Below are 23,107 nucleotides of genomic sequence, written 5' to 3'. Positions count from 1 at the left end.
GAATACCAAGTAACTGTCCTTCACTAGGATGGTACTTAATGCCTTTTTAACTTGGTAGGACCTGCCAAGCTGTGTGCCCTTTCATCACAGCCTTCAAAACTGAAGGGTACCTTCATGAAGGGATGAAGTACCACTGGAAGACTTGAGTGGAAAAGGGACTTTCTTCTTCTGAGATTTGGTTGAGCAACATACTTCAAATTGAAGATATAATTTAAACTAATTGTGTGAAAGATCTTTTTAAATAGATTTTTAAAAATATGTAGCCTAAATTTTTTTTTACTAAAAGTCTTGCTCTACTTTTGCTAAATAGTTTACTTAAATAGAGTTGTCCTGTAAATAGGTTGGCATCATTTTGATTATTTTTTTAAATATAATTTCTAATATTCTTTAGAACTTTATTCTTCTAATTAGGTGTATTTCTTATGTCTTGATTTCTCTTCCATCCATAATTGTGTTTTATTTTTTCTCTTCATTTGTTTGTGAAATCCCTTCCCCATCCATACTGATAATGTAAAAATAAACCTATGAACTTTGATCTATAGGATTCTATGAATTCTAATTTGTAAATATATTAGTTCTAAATTATTTAAGGCAATTATTGAATATATTGATTGCTCAATATATTTTACCCTTCATTAAAGTGTCTATAGTTTTAGAAGGGCTTCTCTTTCAGGCCTGGGGACAAACTGTTGTCTGCAGGTCCAGTCCAACAAAACTTGCAAGACTAAAGATTATACTCTTGAATATTAAGTGATATATATTTTTTGAATTACAGCACTCATAAATACAAGTCTAGGAAATTGTGGGAAGGTCTACCGCCTTTATAGTTGCAGAAACATGAAATGACAGATCACTGTGAAGGACATTATTTTACACTATCAAACTCTTGCTTTTCAATTGTTCCAATGTCATTTCCTTCATGTATTACTTATATGAAGTCTTTTTATCACAACGGAAAATGGCTTAGGACACTTCTGATGTTAAGTATTAAGTATTATTTGATTCCATACAGTGAGAAGGGCGCTATTTGGAGTTAGAGGACCTACATTCAAAATGTGGCAATAACATTTAATATTTGTGTAACCTTAGGCAAGAAAATTACCCTCTCTCATCTTCAATTTCTTTTCTAAAATGAGGGGACTGGACTAGATGACTTGTAAATTTCCTTCTAGTTTTCAGTCTTAGGACTATCTAACTAGTAGGGTCAAAATCTGTTCTAATATATCCATATTCTGACGAAAAATATATAAAGGAACATCTTCTTTAAAGCAAATAGAACTCTGTTAATTTTTATAATCATATGGATGCGTATTTACCTAACTTCTTTGAATAAAGATTTGAGACAGCAAAGCTCTTTTATCCCTACTGCCTCTCAAGGGGGAAAAATTGTGGTTAATCTAGAAGTGATCAAAGATTTCCAAGACACTAAGTAGCTAAGAAGAGTATGTTCATCACAGTTTTATCAAACAAAAATGGGGCAAAAATGGGAGGGTCACAAAGTCAATTTCTGCACAAAAGGACATTCATTCATTTTAATCCCTTTATAAATAAGCAGAATGGTTCCAAGATTGCTATAGTGATAGCACCAAGTGGAAATTCATCTGAACACTTTGAAGTCATCAAAAATCTGATTGGCCAAACCATAAATTCTATCTCTAAAGTCACCAAGTTGGAAATTAGAAAACTAGAAGATGTTGAAAGACATACATGGATTGTGAATAGCAAGATTTTTTGCATGTGTTTTAAAGTCTTTAAAAAAAAAACTATTCTTCTTGCTTATTTCTGAAAAGTGTATTAGTCATCTCAATGATTTCCCATGAGAAAATTTGTGCACAAAAACATTCAGTGTATTATCTTCCATCTGTGATGCATGATAAAATTCCCTTGCTAATTTGAGCTAATTATTGGCCAATCATAATCACACAGAGTGAGTCACCATCAGTCTGGATTTTATGAAGTATATAGTCTAGGTTGTTTAGTCAATTTATGGTTTGTACATTTATTAAGAATTGTTTTTATATGGTTAAGAGAATATAACACCAAGAGTGTCCATTAAAAATTGAATCACGGAATGTGATGACAAGATAGCCATAAGCCACTAAATAAGATTTGATCTTTATAGTCAGTATTTTCAAGGCACTGTGAAACCTGTGTCATGATGCGAACTCACTTGATACCTGGATGAAGGAAATCTATTCAATTATTCTCATCACTGTGTCTGGGTCTCTATTTAAACAAATAAACAAACAAACATACATATACACATATATGGGGCAAAAATAAATGAAACTTTCAAAGTTCATGACTTCTGATCTAAAATTCAATCCAATAAATTATACAATTTTTTCTTCAGTCATAGTGGTAATGAATGTTGAGTATTTCCACTTTAAATTTAAACTTTGGGCTCAGAAAATTTCTAGGAAAGCTATAAATTGACCAGCTTTCAGTACATTCAAATTTGTTTTCACCAGGAATTATACACATAAGTAGCATTTCACCAGCATGATGAAAATGTACAAATGGCGGCCTAGTCCTTGGACAAAGTTACTTTTATCTCAAAATTTTAAACTGAGAAATTTTGGACAAATCAGAATAGTTTACAAATAGCAAAATATAGTAAAGATATGAAATGATGCTAATTCCCACCTAATCAGACCTTTTCAATTGTTTTCAAAATTCAGGGAGAAAGGTGAGAGAATGAATTAATGAAAATACCACAGTTAAACCAATGTCCTGAGAATAATGGGCCCCAAAATATCCAAACATTCACCCTAAGCAATTGGTAAATTCTACAAATAAAATGTGTACAAATATTATACAAATAAAATCATAAGGCAGTGTTTATAGTGTCCTTTGTCCTCCACACCTCTCTACTTGGTAAGAAAAGCTAAAGTTTTATGAGTAACATCATTTCTAGGTACTTCTGATTTCAAAATGTCAATTTACTCATTTATGAATTAAATTTCCTTAGGAGAGAGTTGTTGGCTTGACATACTTATAATAAACTCTACTTAATTTTCTTTGTCCTGAGTTTTGCCTCATTAATCAGGGTGAAAAACCCAAGTGAAAAATTTCTCCTTTCAACACAGAGAACACATATATGAGTGCTAAAAAAGGAGAACATTCCCAAGTGAACAATGTCAGTTGTTCAGGCACTGGTGAGGTAAAGAAGAGAGACTAGGTAGGGATGACTCTCAACATGTCTAGCAAGTTGAATAAGGCAAAACACAAAATTCTTTGCAAGCTGTCACTCCTTAAGTAGATCAGTGATCAAGACAAGGCCTCATCTACCCCTGACTGTATTCATTTTGGAGAATCAATGACCTTTATTGCCATTGGCTCACCACAGTTGCATATTAGTCCCAGGTCATTTCCATCTTTGCAGAGAGCAGAAGTTCTCTCAACTGTCTTGAGAGTCGCCCTTATCTCATGATACTCTAGTCCCACCTTTAGCTGGAAAAATAAAGTTTTCCCATAAGGCTCTCTGTCAAAAATGAACTATGTTAGTCAAAAGAAACCTAGAAGACAAAAAAAGAACTTTTACTTGTCCTTGGAAAGATAGGAGTCAATGCAAGTTGACTATATTTGCTCCAAATCAAAATTCTACCTTAGATTGATTTTAAAAATTAGTATGGGGAGGTCCTAACCTCAATTCAGTGATATATACATTGTGACTATATACATATACAAACTATACATGTACACACACGTATGTGTGTGTTTGTGTAGATATATTACATATATGTACATATATAATTATATGTATTATATAATTCTAAATCAGAAATAGTAAGGGAGATAGAGCTATAGAAATAGGTATAGATAGAAAGATATCTCCTAAAGAGATTTAACTGTCTCCAAGGAAAATATTCTAATAATTAAAGCCATCCCAAAGAATATGATATTACTTTGGAAAACAGTGCATTTTCACTCATTGAAGGACTTTGAGCAAAAGTTTGATGACATGTCTTTTTAGGCATATTGTAGAGGTGCTTCTTGTCTATGAGATGAATGAAAAGTGTGAGAGAGTTTCTGGGTACCTAATAATCTATTAATTAGGCTAGCAAATAATCAATAAATTGGCAGTCAGTGCTTTCTCTTGGCAGCCAAAGAAGAACCACGGATATGTTGAATGCTTAAAAACCTTTGGTAAAGTGGGTAGAAAAGACAGGCAGAGATCAACCCTGATTGGTGTACCAGGGGTGGACAAGGAGGTATGCTGAAAGCCTTCATTCAGCTACTTCTCCAGAATGAGGAAATAGAAAAAGGAAAAAACCCTGCTAATAATTAGTTATTAATAATAAAAAATTATCATTTTTCTTCTAGATAGCTCATACTGGAAGCAAGTCCTTTCCAACTCTCATAGTCTATGATGAATCTGATCTTTGGCAAAAATGTTTGATAGGACCACACTTAATAGCAGTATACTTGTTATTGCATCATAAATCCTGAGATATTTAGCCCCTTCTGGGATACAGCAGGTTATCTTGACCATACTACAGTTTCAGAAGGACTGAGTTCTCTTATTCTTCCACAGTAATTCTATATCTACTACATATTAAGAAATTAACCTGAACCTGACATAACATTCCTGTTTGCCATCAGATTGCAAGCTACATAGAAAACTAAGTAATATTGTTTGTTTGGAAGTGAACCTATATCATACATTCAAGAGTTTACCTACCACAAAATGTCTCATCTGACTTGTCAGGACAGTCAGATCTGAAATCACATTTTTTAATCTTTTCAATACAGTGGCCATTTGACCTACACACAAATTCCTCATCTGTGCAGTTGTGGGGTGGAAGAGTTACTGGAATCAAGGTTCCTGATGGTGGTGTTAAATTCACTGGCAAATTTCCTGGAGAAGAAATAATAAATCCAAGTTAATTTAACAAATTTTCCATTTTTAAACTGCAATAAAATGTGATGAATAAAGCTGATAATCAAGACTCCAATGATAATTCTAGTACTCAAAGGAAAGAAGAGAAACCTCCTGTGGTTTGCACACCTGAGCTCCAATCATCCTCCTGCTTCAGTAAGCCTTTTCACTTCTCCACTGCTAGCACATATACTCGAATATTACCTTCTATTTTATCTATCTATATCTTCTAAGTACAAGGTTATTTGAATGTTGTGGGAGCTCCTTGTAAGCAGGAGTGACATTTACATACTAATGTGCTAAATAAATACTTATTAATGACTTCCCTATCACCCAATTCAGGGACTTTTCTTCATCATCTTCCATTTTTTTTTTTACATTTGATTCTGGTAACTGCCCACTCTTTCTTAAAACTATTTCCATTTTTCTTATGTTATCATTTTATAACTTCTATATCTCTAATTGCTCCTGGGATTGGCCTGTTCTTTGTCTTCTACACCTTCTAATACTGTTCTCAGGCTTCTTTTTCCTACTCTCTCTCAACAAACTACTTTACTTCCCCAATTTAGAAATGGTCAAAGGATATGAACAGGTAGGTTTTACATAAAGAAATTAAAGCTATCTACAATCATATGAAAAAAATGTTCTCAATTACTGTTGATTAGAGAAATACAAATCAAAACTATTCTGAGGTACTACTTTACACTTATTCAATTGGCTAATATGACAAAAAAGGAAAATGATAAGTGTTGGAAAAATGTGGAAAAATTGGGACACTAATGCACTGTTAGTGGAGTTGTGAACTGATCAAATTATTCTGGAGTTCAATTTGTAATCATGCCCCAAAGGCTATAAAACTGTGCATACCCTTCCACCCCGAAATACCACTACTAGGTCTATATCCCAAAGAAATCATGTAAAAGGGACCAGGACCCACATGTACAAAAATATTTATACCTACTCTTTTTGTGGTGGCAAAAATGGAAATTGAGGGGATTATCCACCAGTTAGGGAATGGCTAAACAAGTTGTGGTATATGAATATAATGGAATACTATTGTGCTGTAAGAAATGATGAACAAGCAGATTTCAGAAAAACCTGGACTTACATGAATTGATACTGAGTGAAATAAGCAGAACTAAGAGAACCTTGTATACAGTATCAACAGTATTGTATGATAATCAACTATGACAGATTTAGCACTTTTCACCAATACAATGAACCAAGACAATGCCAAAAGACTTATGAGAGAAAATGCTCTACACATCCAGAAAAAAACAAAAAACTATGGATTTTGAATGCAGATTAAAATATACTACTTTCATTTTTGTTGCTGCTTTTTTGTTGTTGCTATTTCTTCTTTCTAGTGTTTCTCCCCTTTGTTCTTCACTCACAACATGACTAATGTAGAAATATGCTTAACATGATTGTAATATAAAATCTATATCAGATTGCTAGCTGGCTTTGGGGGGGAAGGAAAAGGGAAGTGGAAGAAAAATTTTGAACTCAAAATCTCACAAAAATGAATGTTGAAAATTATCTTTACATATTATTGGAAAAAAATACTATTAACTAAAAAAGTCTATTTTCCATATTAATTCCCACAATTTTTACTCTTACCTTTATTGGTATTATGAATACTGGAATGATTGTCCATCTGCCTTCTTTTCCCTTTTGAGTAATGGGAAAAATAAGTTCCTACCCAAAACTATACATATAATGAAAGAAGGCTAAGATTTGAGGAGAAAGGAAGAAGACAGGGGAAAGGGAAAGAGGCTATGAAATATGACAGCAGGGACAACCAAAAAAGAGAAAAAGAGCGATGATTTTGTGTATAGTTTGTTCACACACACACACACACACACACACACACACACACACACACACACCTGTTCACTGGGTCCCAGTTTTCTCTTCTATAAAGTGACGGTCCTTGGGCTAGCTGACCTCCTAGAGCCCTTCAAGCTACAAATATATGATGTAAAATTTTTTATTATGAAAATAATTCCTCATTTCAGTTTAGAAGTCCAGAAACAGCCTATTTCTGTGGTCTCTACTCAAGCAAAATACCCGTGGGTTTAAATTGCTCTGGGTTTTGAGCTTATAAAATTAACTCAAAAGTGACTGAATTAATTGAAACTTTTGAGGCCTTTTCTGATTCTCTTAGTTGTCAGTGCACTTTTTGCTTCTCAACATACCAGATTTACACATGTCTAATCACATATTGTGACTCAGATACAATGGAAACTCCCTGAGGGCAGGAACAGTTTTACTTTGGGTTTTCCATCCTCTAGAGCCTACCATGTAAGCAGGCACTTAACAAATGCTAATTGGATTTAATTAGCTTGTTAGACATTTAATTTATTTTCTACAAAGCAGATCCAACAGCTGCACACTGTTTCCTGAAAGTAGAAATATGAATGTTCATTGAAACATTCAGAAAGTCACATGCCTAAACCCAATAATTCTATTCAGGACTAGGGGAGGGGTGGTAAGACTGTTGTGAGTTTCAACTCCAAGTACCCTTGCAATCTCTCATTGGCTCCAATTCCTTTCAATCACCACCTTCTTGTGCCTCTCCATTCTAAACTAGAAAGCAAGCTCCCTGAGGCAGACCTACCCCTGTGGAATTCTAACTTGATTGTTCACAAAATGAGCTCATATTCTCCCTTCCCCCCAAACCTATTCGTCTTCCTAGATTCCCTAGCTTAGCTCTGTTGATGGTACCACTGTCTTCCCAGTCACCCAAATTTTAAATCTCCAAATCATCTTTGATTCCTATCCCAATGTCACCATTGCTGCCTCTATAATGCCTCTCATTCCTCTTTCCTCCTTTGTCTTCCCATAGCTAAATTTGAGTTGACAACTTTACTTGCAATAGTTTAAAATTTATATATTTGTGTATGTTTGTAGGTATGCGTGGATGTATGTATGTATATAAAACAAAAAAGGAAAATGTTAGATGCTTGAGGGGATGTGGGAAAGCTGAAATATTAATCCACTATTAATGGAGTTGTGAAAAGATCCAACTATTCTGAAGAGCAATTTGGAACTATGCCCAAAGGGCTAGAAAACTGTGCATACCCTTTGATTCAGAAATACCACTGCTAGGTTTATGTCCCAAGGACATCCCAAAAAAGAGAAAAAGACCTATTTGTACAAAAATATTTATAGCAGCTCTTTTTGTGGTGACTCAGAGTTGGATATCAAAGGAATGCCCATCAGTTGGGGAATGGCCAATGAAGCTGTATTATATGATTGTAATAGAATATTATTGTGCTATAAAAGTGACAAGCATAATGATTTCAGAAAAACCTGGAAAGACTTATATGATCAAATATATAGGTAGGTGAGCAGAACCAGGAGAAAGTTGTACAAAGTGAGAACAATATTATTCAAAGAAGAACTGTGAATGACTTAACTTTCCTCAGGATTATAATGATCCAAAACAATCCTGAAGGACTAATGATGAAGCATACTATCTACCTCCAAAGAAAGAACTGATATTAACTGAACGTAGACAGCTGCATGCTATTCTTTCCTTGTTCGTTTTTTTTTCTTTTAAGTTATCTTATACAAAATTACTAATATGGTAATGTTTTACATAGTTGCACACGTATAGCATTTATCTAATTGCTTACCTCTTCAGGGAGGGGGGTGGGAGATGGAAAAAATGAGGGATAGAATTTGAAACTCAAAATTTTAAATGAAAATGTTTATTAAAGAGAAACAATATAAAAATTTATACAGCTTTACTATATTAGAAAAATGTATGTCTTTCATTTAATATAGTATTTTTAGATATACTATGACTCACAACCATCCACTGAGCTTTCCATTATAATAAAGAAAAGCAAAAAACAAATGACAAAGCAACTATGTCTTAAAGTGTATATGACATTTCATATCCATAGTCTTCTATCTCTCCAAGGGAATGAAGGAGGAATATTTCTTCGTATCTCCCCCAGGCCAAATTTCATTATTACAGTTACAAAGAACTCGACTTTCTTTATATCATCATAATCATCCTCACAATTATACTTTTGCAATAGCCTTCCCTCTGTTCCCTTGCCTCAAGATTTTTCTTCATCAAATCCAACCTGCATGTTGTTACCAGATTTATTTTTCTAGTACAAAGCTTCCATGCCTTTGTCCCTGCTGGTCCTTCCATCTGGAATCTGCTCATAATGTTTGCTTGTTAATATCTTATCTCTTCTAAAGGGCCAGCTCAAATGTCACTGACTTGATGAAGCCTTCCCAGTCCCACCAGCTAGAAGTAATTCTCCTCTCTGCTTCCCTCATACTGTGTTTGGGCCTATTTACTTTCCTACTCTCTTTCTACTACATTGTCCTGAATGATCTGTATGTGTCTTGTCCAGCCCACTAGATACTAAGCTCTCAGGTCCAACCATATATCTCCTCTAGCAACTAGCGCAATGTTTGGATATAAAGAATAGTAACTGCACCTGTAATTTTATTAATATAGAGAACTACCAAATCAGGAAATTTCCTCTGCTGATATAGGCTGGTATTTTCTCTGCAACTTATAGACATAGAGAGTGTCTAAGAGAATATAAAGTGTTCAAGTTCCAAGAAATGCAACCAGCTGTGATTTACCTGTTTTCCAGTATATCACATGGTTTAGTTAGTCCTTTTTGACACACTACTGCTTTGCCAAATAGCAGATGTGGAATTTTTCAGATCATATTGTTTGGAGGGTACAATTTATTGTTCAGTCATGTCTAAATTTTCATCATCCCATATGGGGTTTTCTTAGCAAAGATAATAGAGTGGTTTGCCATTTCCTTATCTAATGGATGAAGGTAAATAGAGGTTAAATGACTAACCCAGGTTCACATAGCTAGTTTCTGATGTCAAATTTGAACTCAGGTCTTGCTGACTCTAGGGCAAGCACTCGTTACACTAAGCTATCTATCTGCCTTTTGAATAGCAGAACAGATCTTTGTAATGTGACAACTTCTAAAACATTCTATTATAGACACAAACTACTGTGTTCAAGCTTTTAAAAAATTGTGTATACATTTATGTACTAATTTCCTCATCATGCACTTAAAATGAAGAGATTATGCAAGATGGCTTCTGAGATCCCTTTTAGCTCTAGATTATGATCTTACAGGCATGTTGTTTCCCCTGATCAAATGTAAGCTCTGGAGAATAGGGACTGCTTCATTCAAGTCTTTGAAGCAGCATATAGGTCAGTGCTAGAGACACATTGGGTGCTTGATAACTGTTTATTGAATAATTAATAATAATGATGAAGATATGTTACCACCCAAGGCACCCAAGTATCATATGTTTTTATTCCTACTGCAATTGCAAAGCCTACTTTACTAAAAAAGTTATTATTTATTTGTGTTCCAATGTAACAGATTTATTTCTTTGTTAATACATCACACGGATTAGCATTAGTCCTTTTTGATACACTACTGTCTTAACAAATGACAAACATAGAATTTTTCAGACCATATTCTTTGGATGGTACAACAAGCTCTGATATTCATCATCTTCCCAGACATTCTGTCATGGACACTGGCAGAGTACAGTATCAACTGAACTGCATTTTAACTGTAATGTGAGTATTTTAATGGGCCTTCTCTGTTTTTGACATGGGCTGTTACATAAATAAAAGGCAGAAAAGCATTGCCATTATAATCTTTGAAGGGGTTAACTGGGCTAGCTGACTCTTCATATTTCCTGATTTTGTTTTTTAACCTAGATACACAACAAAAATTCTAACTTGTGGTGACCCCGAGTAGATGTCTTTTAATTTACATACCTAACCACTTTCGAAGTTCATCCTAGGGTAGCTTGACAAGAAGCCAATAGTAGTTTAAAAAATTAAAACTGAACTTTCTAATTCTTCCTCATTCTCTTTTATGGTACTATTAATATCCTAAACTTATTTGCATTTCCCCCATGTTCTTGCCATTATGCTGATATTTAGTATTTCTCAGGTGGCCCTTACACCCCATAGCAAAACACAGAGGGAAAGGGAAACTTAATATGTTATATATTAATATAGTTCTTCATCATCCTGGAAAAGGCAGAAAGAATACCAAGCAGTTTAATACTAAAAGAATACTCTACAAAAACCAGAGCTCTAGCCCTCTTCCTTGCCATTTTTCAGTTTGTTTTGACTAACATGAACCTCAGCGGAGAAAAAAGAGAAAACAGAGGAGATAGAAGCAAAAGCCTGGAAAATGTTACATGAATAAAGATGGTGACTGAGGGTGTCATGAAAATAATGAATAAAGAACTCTTCAATTGAACAATCAAAAATAATTAGTAAGTCATTTCAGTTTTTATAAATAGGGAAAACCGTGATTCAGTCAGAATACTCATGAATTCATAAAGAGAAACTTTCATTTTGCATTTGCTATAATCCCACATTATAAAGTTGCATGTTGACTAAGTTAACTGAGTCAACTTATTGATCATCTTTTCCCTTCAGAAATGTCTATCTCCTAATGTAGACTGCACCATGAAGCACAAGGAAAAACAATTACTCTGCTTCCTACAGAAAGGTCAGGCTCGCAAAGGGATTTCTTGATAGCATCCCTGTGAGGTACAAAGTGAGTTATCCTTCCTTTATAGATGAGGAAGCAGAGGCAGGATTAGAGATGTTAAGTGATCTTCCTAAGGCCCCCCAGGCAGGCAGGAATAGAGTCAGGATTCTCATGTTGATCTCCTGGCTCTAAAATCTACTAAACTCATACCATGACAACACAGTGGATAGTCCATATTGCAGTAAGGTTGTTTGAATGAACGCATCATATAATCTTAGGTATGAACTTGCTATAAATTAATCTGGGTTTGAACTTTCCAATCCAAAAATCATTTTAATGATTAGGGGGTAAAAAGAAACAAAATAGGAGTTAAGCAGCTCTGCTTCCTCTGTCATAAGTTACTACCTACTCTGGGAAAGCAACCAATCCTTTGGTCCATTCTTTGATCCTTTTTTCTCCAACATAACCAAAAGGAGAATATCTTTTGGCCATCTTCAATTTCCTCACCAGTCTTAGGTGCCATTTAACTTCAGCATTTCTGACCTACAGAGTGCATATCCAATTATATACCGCTTTCATCTTCTTTGGCACAATTTCTAAGATAGATCAGTCATTTCTCCCCTGCCCAAATTTCCTATCATCAATTTTTCCAGCAATCAGTTCCTCTTTGTTGGTATTAATTCAAGTGGAGAATAGAATTGTTTACATTTGAAGGATAAAATTATCACTAAGGCAAGATAAGTAACATTACTCTACTTTTGACAGGCTTATGTGTCAATGTTAATGTATCTGGTAATAAAAAATATAGCACTTTAAGGTTTGCAAAGTAACTTAAAATATTATCTCATTTGATCATAAAAATATCCCTAAGAAGTAGATGCTATTGGTTTTGCCATTTCACAGATGAGGAAACTGTAGTAGATAGAGGTTAGGTAATTTGTCCAGGATTACACAATCAATAAGTATCTGTTGCTAGCTTTGAACTTGGAACTTCCTGACTCCATATTCAGACTTCTATCCATTATGCTACCTCACTGCCGTTAATATTAAATTCAAGAATACTCTTAATTAAAATGTAAAATTGTGGCTCCAGAAAAGCTTGAAATGTTTCTTGATTCCTCATGTTTCTTCTAAACCTGCTACTTCCCAGTGATCCACTGTATTCAGGTACTAGGAAGAAAAACATGACATTCAATGCAAAGGGGCAGCTCAACAAAGAGTTATGTTACCCCTCAAAACTTCATGGTTCACAATCTCCTTTGAGAAGAAATTTTATTGTTTTTTGAAAGACCTTTTTCTTCATCTTCCTTTCAGGTTAGGCTTAAACCTAGAGCTATTTTTTGTCAAGGAAACAATTAAGCAAAGTAGGTGAAAAGTTCAAAAAGAAGCTGAATCACAATTGAAGGTCAAGTGGAAATTAAATTAGAAACAAGAGCAGGTTAGAGAATGAATCTGGGATAGCAAGAAAATATATTCTGAGGCAACGTCTATAATGTCAAATTTAGGGTAAATGAAAGAACAGCAGCAAAGCAGCAGACGAAGAAACCAGCTGCTTATCAAAAAAAGAAAACAAGAGGGAGATAAAAACAGTTTCTGACTTTATATAGTACGTATTAGTACATCTCAGTTTTATATCAGGCACAATTCAGTTTAGCTTCCTAGTTGGGGAAGCTGTGGGAAGAATACACAGTAAAAATATGGCAAATGTATTGTCAGCTTATGTAAGAAGCAAAAACAGTTCTGTTCATGAGTCCATGGGGCTAACATGTCTATACTTCCATATTCATTTCCCCTCATAAAGGTTTTACTAAATTTTGTCTTCATTTGAACCTCATGGGACATTTTCATCAATCCCTCCATAAAACCTATGGTTTCCACAGGCTTTGAAATCTCAAAACAGTTTCTTTTGTGATGGAGCCACCACAAAATCCACATGGAAGAAAGTTCTATGCTTTCTTTCAAAATTCTAAGCAGAAGCCTGGGGCTACTGAAAGTCTACAACTGATTCTTCACATCTCTATCCCTGCCTCTGGCTCTTCTCCTACCTTTGTGTTAGAGATACCAGTGGTGGAAAGGAGTCAATAGAAGAATTAGGGACAAAAACAGTGGCAAAATATGGAAAAGGAGAAATCTCTGTTTTCTTTTCTCCTATATATCTCCAACCCCACCTCTTCCTTTTTACTCTCAGGTCTAGAGTGCCATGACCTCTTTGGGTTATTGTCAACATTTTGTTAAGTTAAAAGAAATCACAAGTCTTTTTGCCTTTTGAAATTGGAGCCATGGCAAAGAGTAGCATTAGTGCTCGGGCAAAGTAGAAAGAGAACGGCAGCCAAAGCCTCTTGCACTTCTTTTGTGTTTTAGTTGACTGCAGCTACCCTCATATTTTCACTTCAACTGTTTCGCAAACATAAGTTTGATATAAAGTCAACAAAACATTTCCATAACTTGTCTTGTTGCCTACAAGGAGCTACAAGAGCATAGGTAAGGCAGATTAAGGATGCAACCTGTAGCCATTGTTGTCAACAGTAGGCCCAAGAAGCCTATCATTGAATTATCATACTGTAGATCTGGAAGGCTACAATTTGCCAAACTTTACTTCAAAGAGAATACATTCTATACTATTTAAAGAATCAACTCTCCCTACTGATAAATGGTTATCTAGTCTTCTTCGAAGAGCTCTGTGAGGGGAGACCTATTCCCTTACAGGCAAATCATTTTAAATTTAGATAGCTCAAATAATTACAAAGATACTTTTTTTCTTTACATCAAGATTAAACATACAACTTCACAACTTCTATTCCTTCATTTATTTCTTTCAGATTTACAAAGGATTCCACATGCAATATCTCATTTGATCATCAAAAGAACACTGTCAGAAAGGTGGTATTATTTTACCATTTTACATATAAAGATAATTAGGGCTCTTAGAAGTTAAACAATTGGGGCAGAGTCAAGATGGCTGAGGAAAGACATCAAACCCACAGGGCTCCTGATACAATAACCCCCAAAATAGCAATAAAAGAACCCTTGGGGCAGAAAAACACACAAAATTATGGACTGAGAGTTTTCTCCAGCTATAGATAGATTTCAGGGGGCCGTGCTGGGCCATGAATAAAGCCTAACCCTGCAATCGGGCTGACACACCAGACACCCACCAGAGGAATTTGACCCAGTGACTCTAAATTGGCTGCAGCATGGGTGTCTTCTGGAACTGAGTGCGCCCAGTCGGGCTGAACGGCTGGCCCAGGGCAGGGGGGGGGGGGGAGTAAGTGCAGGGGTACCAGTGGACTGGGGGGAAGGATTCGACTATCCCACCCCAGTGGGCAACCAGGAAGAAATCCTGAGTGGTGGGAGACCCAGGTAGAGGAGGGGAGCAGGGGAGCAGTCTCATCAGAAGCTGAGAACCACACCACAAAAAGCTTTGCTGGTTGGTTACTTAGTAAGTTGGCCTGGGGTTATCTCTGGACCTGAGAACAGGCCAAGTGAGATTAAAACCTGCCCCTCCTCAACCCAAAACATCTGGGACCCTCTGAAGCTGAGAACAGGGGAGGAGCCAAGAAGCAGCCCCCCACACACACACACCCCAGTGGAAAGTTTAAATCAAATGAAAGAGAGGCCAGGCAGGCTGAGAAGAAGCCCAACCATCCCCCCAGGCCATGCTGTAGCTTGAACAGTGTGTTCTGGAAGCAGCATCACACTTTAAGAAGGAGTTAAAAGCCAAGAAATAGTAAGCCATGACGAGTAGGCAGAGAAAACAGAAGACCATTGAAAACTTCTTTGGGGGTAAGGTAGACCACAATACAACTTCAGAAGAAGAAAATAATAACAGGGTCAAAGCTCCAACATCCAAAGCTTCCAAGAAAAATATGAACTGGCCTCAGGTCATGGAAGCTCTCAGAAGGGAGAAAGTAGGAGAAATAGAAAGAAGATGTAGAGAAAAGGAGGAAATAATGGAAAGGGAAATGAGAGTGATGCAGGAGAATTATGAGGAAAAAGTCAACAGTTTGAAAAGCCAAATGGAAAAGGAGATTAAAAAACTGTCTGAAGAAAATAACTGCCTAAGAATTAGGATTGAACAAATGGAAGCTAGTGACCTTATGAGAAACCAAGACACAGTAAAGCAAATCCAATTGAATGAAAAATTAGAGGGCAATGTGAAATATCTCCTTGGAAAAATAGCTGACCTAGAATATAAATCTAGGAGAGATAATTTGAAAATCACTGGACTACCTGAAAACCATGACCAAAACAAAAGTTTAGACACCATCCTCCAAGAGATTGTGAGGGAAAATTGCCCTGATATTCTAGAAGCAGAAGCTAAAATAGAAATTGAAAGAATCCACCGATCATCTCCTGAAAGATATCCCAAAAGGAAAATCTCCAGGAATATTATAGCCAAATTCCAGAACTCCCAGGTAAAGGAGAAAATATGGCAAATAGCTAGAAAAAAAGAATTCAAATACTGTGGAGCTCCAATAAGGATAAAGCAAGATCTAGCAGCTTCTACATTAAAGGGCATGGAATATGACATTCCAGAGGGCAAAGGAACTGGGACTTCAGCCAAAAATCACGTACCCAGCAAAACTGAGTATAATCTTTCAGAGACAAAAATGGGATTTCAATGAGAAAGAGGTCTTTTAAGCATTTGTGATGTAAAGACCTGAATGGAATGGAAAATTTGACTTTCATATACAAGACCCTGGAGAAGCATAAAATAGGAAAAAGGAAAAAGACTTCATGAGGGATATTAAAAGTTCAAACCATTTATATTCCTTCATGGGAAGATAATACTTTGAAATCATAAGAACTATCTTAGTAAGAAATTCACAGAAGACAGGGCTGAACTGAATATGAAGGGATGATATCTGTAAAGCATTTATGTTTTGTTCTTTGTAGGGCAGACAGGGTGAGGTGTCTAATGTTTAGGGCTGGATTTGGGCTTGGGGCCTCCTGGGTCCAGGTCTGTTGCTTTGTCCACTGTGCCACCTTAACTAATCCATGATGAAATCATTAAAACAGGGTTAAGGTGTAGGAGGAATAAACTGGGGGAGGGAGAAGGGGAGAGATGGTCTGGGGAGAGGTAGTTCACATGAAGGAAACAAGAAAAAAACTTATGGAGGAGAATAGACAAGGGGAAGGAGTTGAGGAGTGAGTGAACTTTAATATCACCAGAATTGGCTCAAAGAAGGACTAACATACATACTCAAGTAGTTATAGTAATATATTTTTTCCCTGAGGTGAGGGGGGAAGGAGAAAAGGAGAGGGGGAAAGAAGGGAAGGAGGAAAGGACAGATAGGGGGAGAGAGCAGTAAAAAGCAAAATACTTTCAAGGAAGATGAAGATGTTTTGCATTACTGCACCAGGATGACATATGGAATTGCTTGATCTCATAGGGAAGGTAGAGGAGGGAGGGAGGAAGAAAAATTTAGAAAACAGAATTAGCTCAGGGATCCTGATCTCACTGGACTGGGGTCATGGAGGGAATAGCTTTCATACCCAATTGGGAGAAGCAATCTATTTATCCCTTCAGGAAAATAGGAGGGGAAGAGGATAAGGAAGGAAGGGTGAAAAAAGGGAGTGCAGAGTGAGGGAGAGGATAGTCAGAAGTATAACACTTCTGAGGAGGAATAGGTAAAAAAGAAGATAGAGTAAATGTCATGGGAAGGGAGTGGGATGGAGGGAAATAGTTATGATGATTGATTATAATGGCATACCTACTTTGCTGGGCTTTTATGAAGAAAATTCTCTGTCAATGTTAAGGTACTATATACAGGTTATGATGAACAGGATACTATCAGAAAAACCTGGAAAGACCTACATGAACTGAAGTAGAGTGAAATGTACTGTACACAAAATAACAGCAATAGTGGGGGATGATCTGCTGGGAAGCATGTGGTTATTTTCAGCAAGGTAATGATCCAATATAACCCTGAAAGACTCAGGTAGATTGCAGCCCATCTGCAGAGAAAGAACTGATAGTATCTGAAAACAGATGGAAACACATTTAAATTTTTTTTTCTTTTCCTCTTTGACAATTCCTTAATCTGAAGTTTTGGGTTTTTTGACTGCTCTCACAACTAGCTAATATGGAATTTTCCATGACTACTCGTGTATAACTTATTTTGAATTGCTTAAATTCTTGTGGGTGGGGGGTAGAAATGGGGGGGAGAGAAATTGGAACATAAAGTTTTCAAAAATTGATGTTAAAATTTTGTTTTTCCATGTATTTTGGAAAATAAAATTCTATTTAAAAAAAGAAGTTAAACAATTTGTCCATGGTAACTGACATGTTCAAATTGTGCATTTGGGTTTTCCCTGAGTGTAGGTCTTATCTTCTGTCCACAGTCACCAAGAGTCTAGTCAGGCCAAATCCTCACACCTCTAAAACCTAAGCCAAAGCTTTAAGGAGAAGCACATCATTTTGCACTTAGCCTTTCTTTACTTCCCAACACAGACATGCATAATACATTTCATTACAGTGAGCACCCTGGGACTTTATTTTTTTTTTATTTTCTTAAGATGCATGTTTATTGAATACTCAATCACAAAACACATTATTCATATTCAACAAACTAAGGAAATCAAAACAACTAAATTTATTGTTTTAATTTAAAACTAAACTCTACTTGAAAATATAAACTTTAAAAAATGAGACACAAAATGCCAATATTTTTGAGACATTACAGTAAGCCTGTTTATACCTGGCACAACTTATACTTACAAAAAATATTTAAATAATGCAAGTTACTACAAGTATCAATTCCTGATAATCTTAGAGAGAAGACGATAAAATGGGACAGTCTACATGAATGGGATGGCTTAAATTAAATTAAGCAACATTTTAAATACTTCACAATAGTCTGTTCTATCATGAAAACCATAGGCCTATGTTTTTTTCTGTTATTCCATCATTTAGATGTCATCTGATATGTTGTGATGTCCCATTCATTGTTCATTTAAGTAGAGAGAAGAGTTTGGGGGCTTTGGAAGAAACAACACAACAATGAAGAAAATGCTATACAGATTTTCTCAATTAAAAAAAAATTCTGAGGGATTCTAAGCATTCCTTTTGCCCTGGCAAATTTCCCTTCTATTTGTTGTTCAGTTGTGTCTGTCTCTTCATGACCCCATGGTCCATATTATCCAGAGGGTTTTTGTGGCAAAGATACTGGAGTGGTTGACTACTTCCTTTGTATATGTACAAGCACACACACATATACACATAGGTATATGCATATTTGTATTGTGTATGTTTATACAATATACATATGTGGAAACAACCAAATATAAATATATACATACGAATATGTGTGTATATGTATATATTCATATACCTATGCATATATATATATACACACATATATAATGTGAAACAAAATCTTCCATTCTCAGATGCCACTCTCCTAAATGAAATGTTTTCTGATTACCTCAGTTTTAAAGACTCTCTCCTGTGAAATTACTTTCTATTATTTAGTATAAACTCTATATTAACTTATTTGCTTCTAATCTCCCAACAGAAGGTAAGGACCCCAAAGACAGGTGCTGTTGTGTATTTATCCTAATATCTCCAAAGGCTGGTACATGTCCTTAAACCTAGGAGATTGTTGATAAATGTTCATTGTTCTCAAGGTCATATTAAACCATAACAGTTGGGATGGCATGAGTAAAGTAAAACCTGGTGCTAGGACAATAACAAACATCATTATAATGTAAATGCATAGCACCTTATAATGTAGAATGTACTTTAGACAAACTATCACATTTAATTTTAATAAACAAGCCCAAGTTGTAGGTTGGGTTGCAAGTATTAGTGTTTCTGTTTTATGAGTGAGAAAGGTAAAGCTTGGAGAGTCCCTGATTTGCCCATAGTAAAATTCTGAAGCTGGTTTTCTTGGGTTCAAATCATTGGCTATTACTACAGGGCAGAGAAAACTTGGGAAAGAAGTAAATTTAACACAGAAAATACAAAGAAATGAAAATATTCTGTTTCATTTTTCTGTCAAGTTTCCAGTAGAATGTCTTCATCTGCACTTCCCCCAAGAAGAAAACAAAAACAAAAAAACATAGCCTTTATAATGATAATCAAATGATGTAGTAAATCTTTTCTCTTACCAGGGTAGAGGGCACAGTCCATAAATGACAAGTCATCGATTGCAATGTCACCCGTGAAGCCATCCCCAACTGCAGCCTCCACTAGGATCTGAAAAAGCAATCAGCACAAATGGTTGGAGTATGGAAGGCATGAACATCCTATTAAATGTTAAGTCTGAATTGCTACTAGAGAGATTTGCTAGGTTATACATTTCTAAATCAGCCTTAAGTCTTTTCTCACACATATACTTTATATAATGACACTGGTTGAACTGGCTAATCATTATTATATCTTTTTCTCATTCACATTTATCACAGTCAACTCCTATGACATTGGTGGGGCTTAGAAGAGCTACAATTCCACTGAAATTTCAGTAAGATATAAGATGCTGATAAAATGCCTATCAGAAATGGCAGGTTGTGATTACTTTTGAGATTTACTATAACAACATTAATCAAGATGAATTTTTTAATACTTATGCAAATGTGTTGCATATTTAATAGACATTCCATTGAAATCTGAAAATATAGCACCTAAGGACCACTAAAGTCAAGTTAAGAAATACAACCTTTTTTCCCTATTATAGCCCACCAATTTTGACCAAGGAAGCTAATGACTTTTTTTCTTCTCAGCTTGATTCAATTTGGTCTATTAATTTACTATGTGCTGATCACTAAGCTAAGCTCTGGGCACATACATAGAGGCAAAAATGGCCCCTGTTCCTCAAGGAACTTATATTCTTTATCTAAAATAATTTTTTCTTGACAATTTTTTGTTTTGCATGACCTCTGTATGCCACCTCTACCCCTTCCCAGACAGATATCCCATCTGACACAGCATTTTAAAAAATTAAAAATGGAAGATAAAAAATCAGCATAACTGGTAAATATTCAAAATATGAAAATATATACAATGCTTTACAATGATTGGCCTTCCCTCCCTCTGTAAAGAAGTGAGTGAGATGGGGATGTTTTCTCATTTCTCTTCTTTCAGGCCAAACTTATTCTTTGTAATTTTTGAATATTCAATTTCTATTGTTTATAAAGGTTGTTGTAATTATAGTCTTCGTAATTTGTTTTCTTGGCTCTACCTACTTTATGTCAATTCATGACAGCCTTTCTATATTTTTCCATATTCATCAAAAATGATCATTTGTTATCATAGTAAATTATCATGATTCTATCATGTGATCACAGGATCACATTATATTCATATACCACAATTTGCTTAGCCATTCTCCAGTTGTTGGGCATCTATTTTTTCTCCACTTTTTTGCTGTCATGAAAAGAGCTGCTATAAATATTTCAGTGTATATGGGGATCTTCTTTTTATGAATGACAAAAATAAACAGAAGAATCTCTGAGGGTAGAGATATTTGAGTTACCTTATTTGCATAATCCCAAATTGCTTTCCAAAATGGTTATATTAATTCACAGATAAGCATGTATTCTAATGGAGAGACAACATGCAAATAACCAGGCATATACAAGATACATACAGAATAGGTGATAGTAAATCTGAAAGATGAAAACAATAAAGCTGGAAGAGAGACTCGTGGAGGTGGGGGACCAGGAAAGACCTTCTGAAGAAGGTAAGATTTGAACTAAAACCTAGAGGAAGCCAGAAAAATTAAGAAGCAGAGCTAAGGGAAGAGAGTATTCTGGGCATGGGAGACAGCCAGTGCAAAGGCAGAGAAATGGATGATAGAGCAACACATTTGAGGAACTGCTAACAACTCAGTGTGTCTATAGATTGTAGCGTGTGTTAAAGGGAGTAAAATGTAAAAAAGTAGGAAAGTAGAAAGGGACCACTATAATATGAGCACATTAGATACCTAACAGTACTTTACATTTGATCCTAGAGGTACTGGGGAGATAGAGATTGGAGCTCAATGAGCAGGGGATGATACGGTAAGGGCAACTACATGGCACAGTGGATAGAGCACAGGGCCTGGAGTCAGGAATTCCCGAGTTCAGATTCAGCCTCAGACACTTATGATCTGTGTGACTCTATAAAAGTCACTCAACTCAGTTTGCCTCAGTTCCTTCATTTGTAAAATGAGCAGGAGAAGGAAATAGCAAATCCTTCCAGTATCTTTGCCAAGAAAATCTCAAATGGAGCCAAAAAGACTTAACAACAAAAAACACTTTCAAAAACTTACCTTGGCTGCTGAATAGAAGATGGGTAGAGATTTTAAGTAGGGAAATTAAGCAAGAGGTAATAAGGACCTGAACTAGATTCATAAGAACGGGAGAGAGACAAGAGATGTTGGGCTTTTGCTTAATTTATTAACAACGATCTCATATTTGGAACACATAGTTTTAAACATTGATGCTACAATTTGTTTTTAACATGTAAGCTGGGGGAAAATTCTAAATAAATAGAGAGATAAATGGATAACTGAATGAATGAATAAATAAATAGACAAAGAGAAAAATTAATTACTAAATAAATAAATGGAGAACCTAATGAATCAATTGATCAATCAATAAATGAATAAAAAAGAATACATAAATAGATAAAAAACAATGATCTCTTATTTATTTAATATTACAACTAGAGAAGAAAAAGACTCAAAAGGAATGTGCTTTTGACAAATCCCTTGAAATCCACCATTCCAATAAAAATGCCATATTCTCACTTCACCCATCTTGAGGAATAACTAGGTATCAACTCAACCAATAAATTAACTAACTATTTGGGCAATGCCCTAAACCTTCAGCAATTAGATAACCTATAAGAATTTTACTCTATTGTGAGGAAAGGCATATAATTTCAATGGTATATGAGTCTACTTTGGAACTGATGTAAATAGCAACCTCACAGTAGCTCAGTAGGTGAATTACTGAGGTGAGATGAATTTATGCCCTGGTGGTTAATATGATGGTGGTGAGGGAGTCAATTTCATCAAAGGTCAAAAGACAATAAGATAATTTAAGAGCACATTAGGACAACTCATATTAAGTGTTCATAATAAGTATTTCCAAGTAGACAGTCATGCAAATAACTGCAATTTATGGGCCAATATTTATTTTAGATAATGAAGAACTAGAGAAATTCTACAAAGAACTTCATAAAATATTTCCAATTAAATGAACATACACTTTGATATTCAGTGACTATTTTTTTTTGGGGGGGCAATGAGGGTTAAGTGACTTGCCCAGGGTCACACAGCTAGTTAAGTGTCTGAGGTTCTCCTGAATCCAGAGTTCATTCTTTATCCAGTGCGCCACCTAGCTGCCCACTCCCCCCCCCTATATTCAGTGCCTTTAAAGGAAAGGTGACAAAAGGCAGGGACAGCGAAAAACGTAACCTAAGAGTAATTAATGAAAGAGATAAATCATGTAATCTACATAGAAGCCACAAAACTAAATATTAGGAATGACTCTCAGAAAGGGATAAGAAGATATTGCATTTGGTAAACATACCAACATTTTAAAAAGATTTTTTTTTAATTTTAGAAAATAGGAAGGACTGAATTCTTGATGTAGGAGTGATTACTGAATCCCTTTTTGTACAAAGGGAACACTGACTTAGAGCTATGATAAAAGTTAAAAGAATAAAAATAATATGAGGCAGCTGGGTGGCACAGTGGATAGAGCAATG

General features: G+C 35.5%; 1 protein-coding gene across 1 annotated transcript in view; it reads right to left on the bottom strand.

Annotated features, from left to right (window-relative positions):
- Positions 1–23,107, bottom strand: part of MALRD1 (MAM and LDL receptor class A domain containing 1) — a 910,872-nt gene that overhangs the window by 595,554 nt on the left and 292,211 nt on the right. Inside the window, 2 exon segments of the mRNA XM_043967510.1 lie at positions 4,685–4,861; positions 19,522–19,609. Of these exon segments, the coding sequence (XP_043823445.1) occupies positions 4,685–4,861; positions 19,522–19,609 (265 nt within the window).

This window comes from Dromiciops gliroides, chromosome 5, assembly GCF_019393635.1.
Source record: "Dromiciops gliroides isolate mDroGli1 chromosome 5, mDroGli1.pri, whole genome shotgun sequence".
Lineage (NCBI taxonomy): Eukaryota > Metazoa > Chordata > Mammalia > Microbiotheria > Microbiotheriidae > Dromiciops > Dromiciops gliroides.
This window is presented reverse-complemented; position numbering and strand designations above follow the sequence as displayed.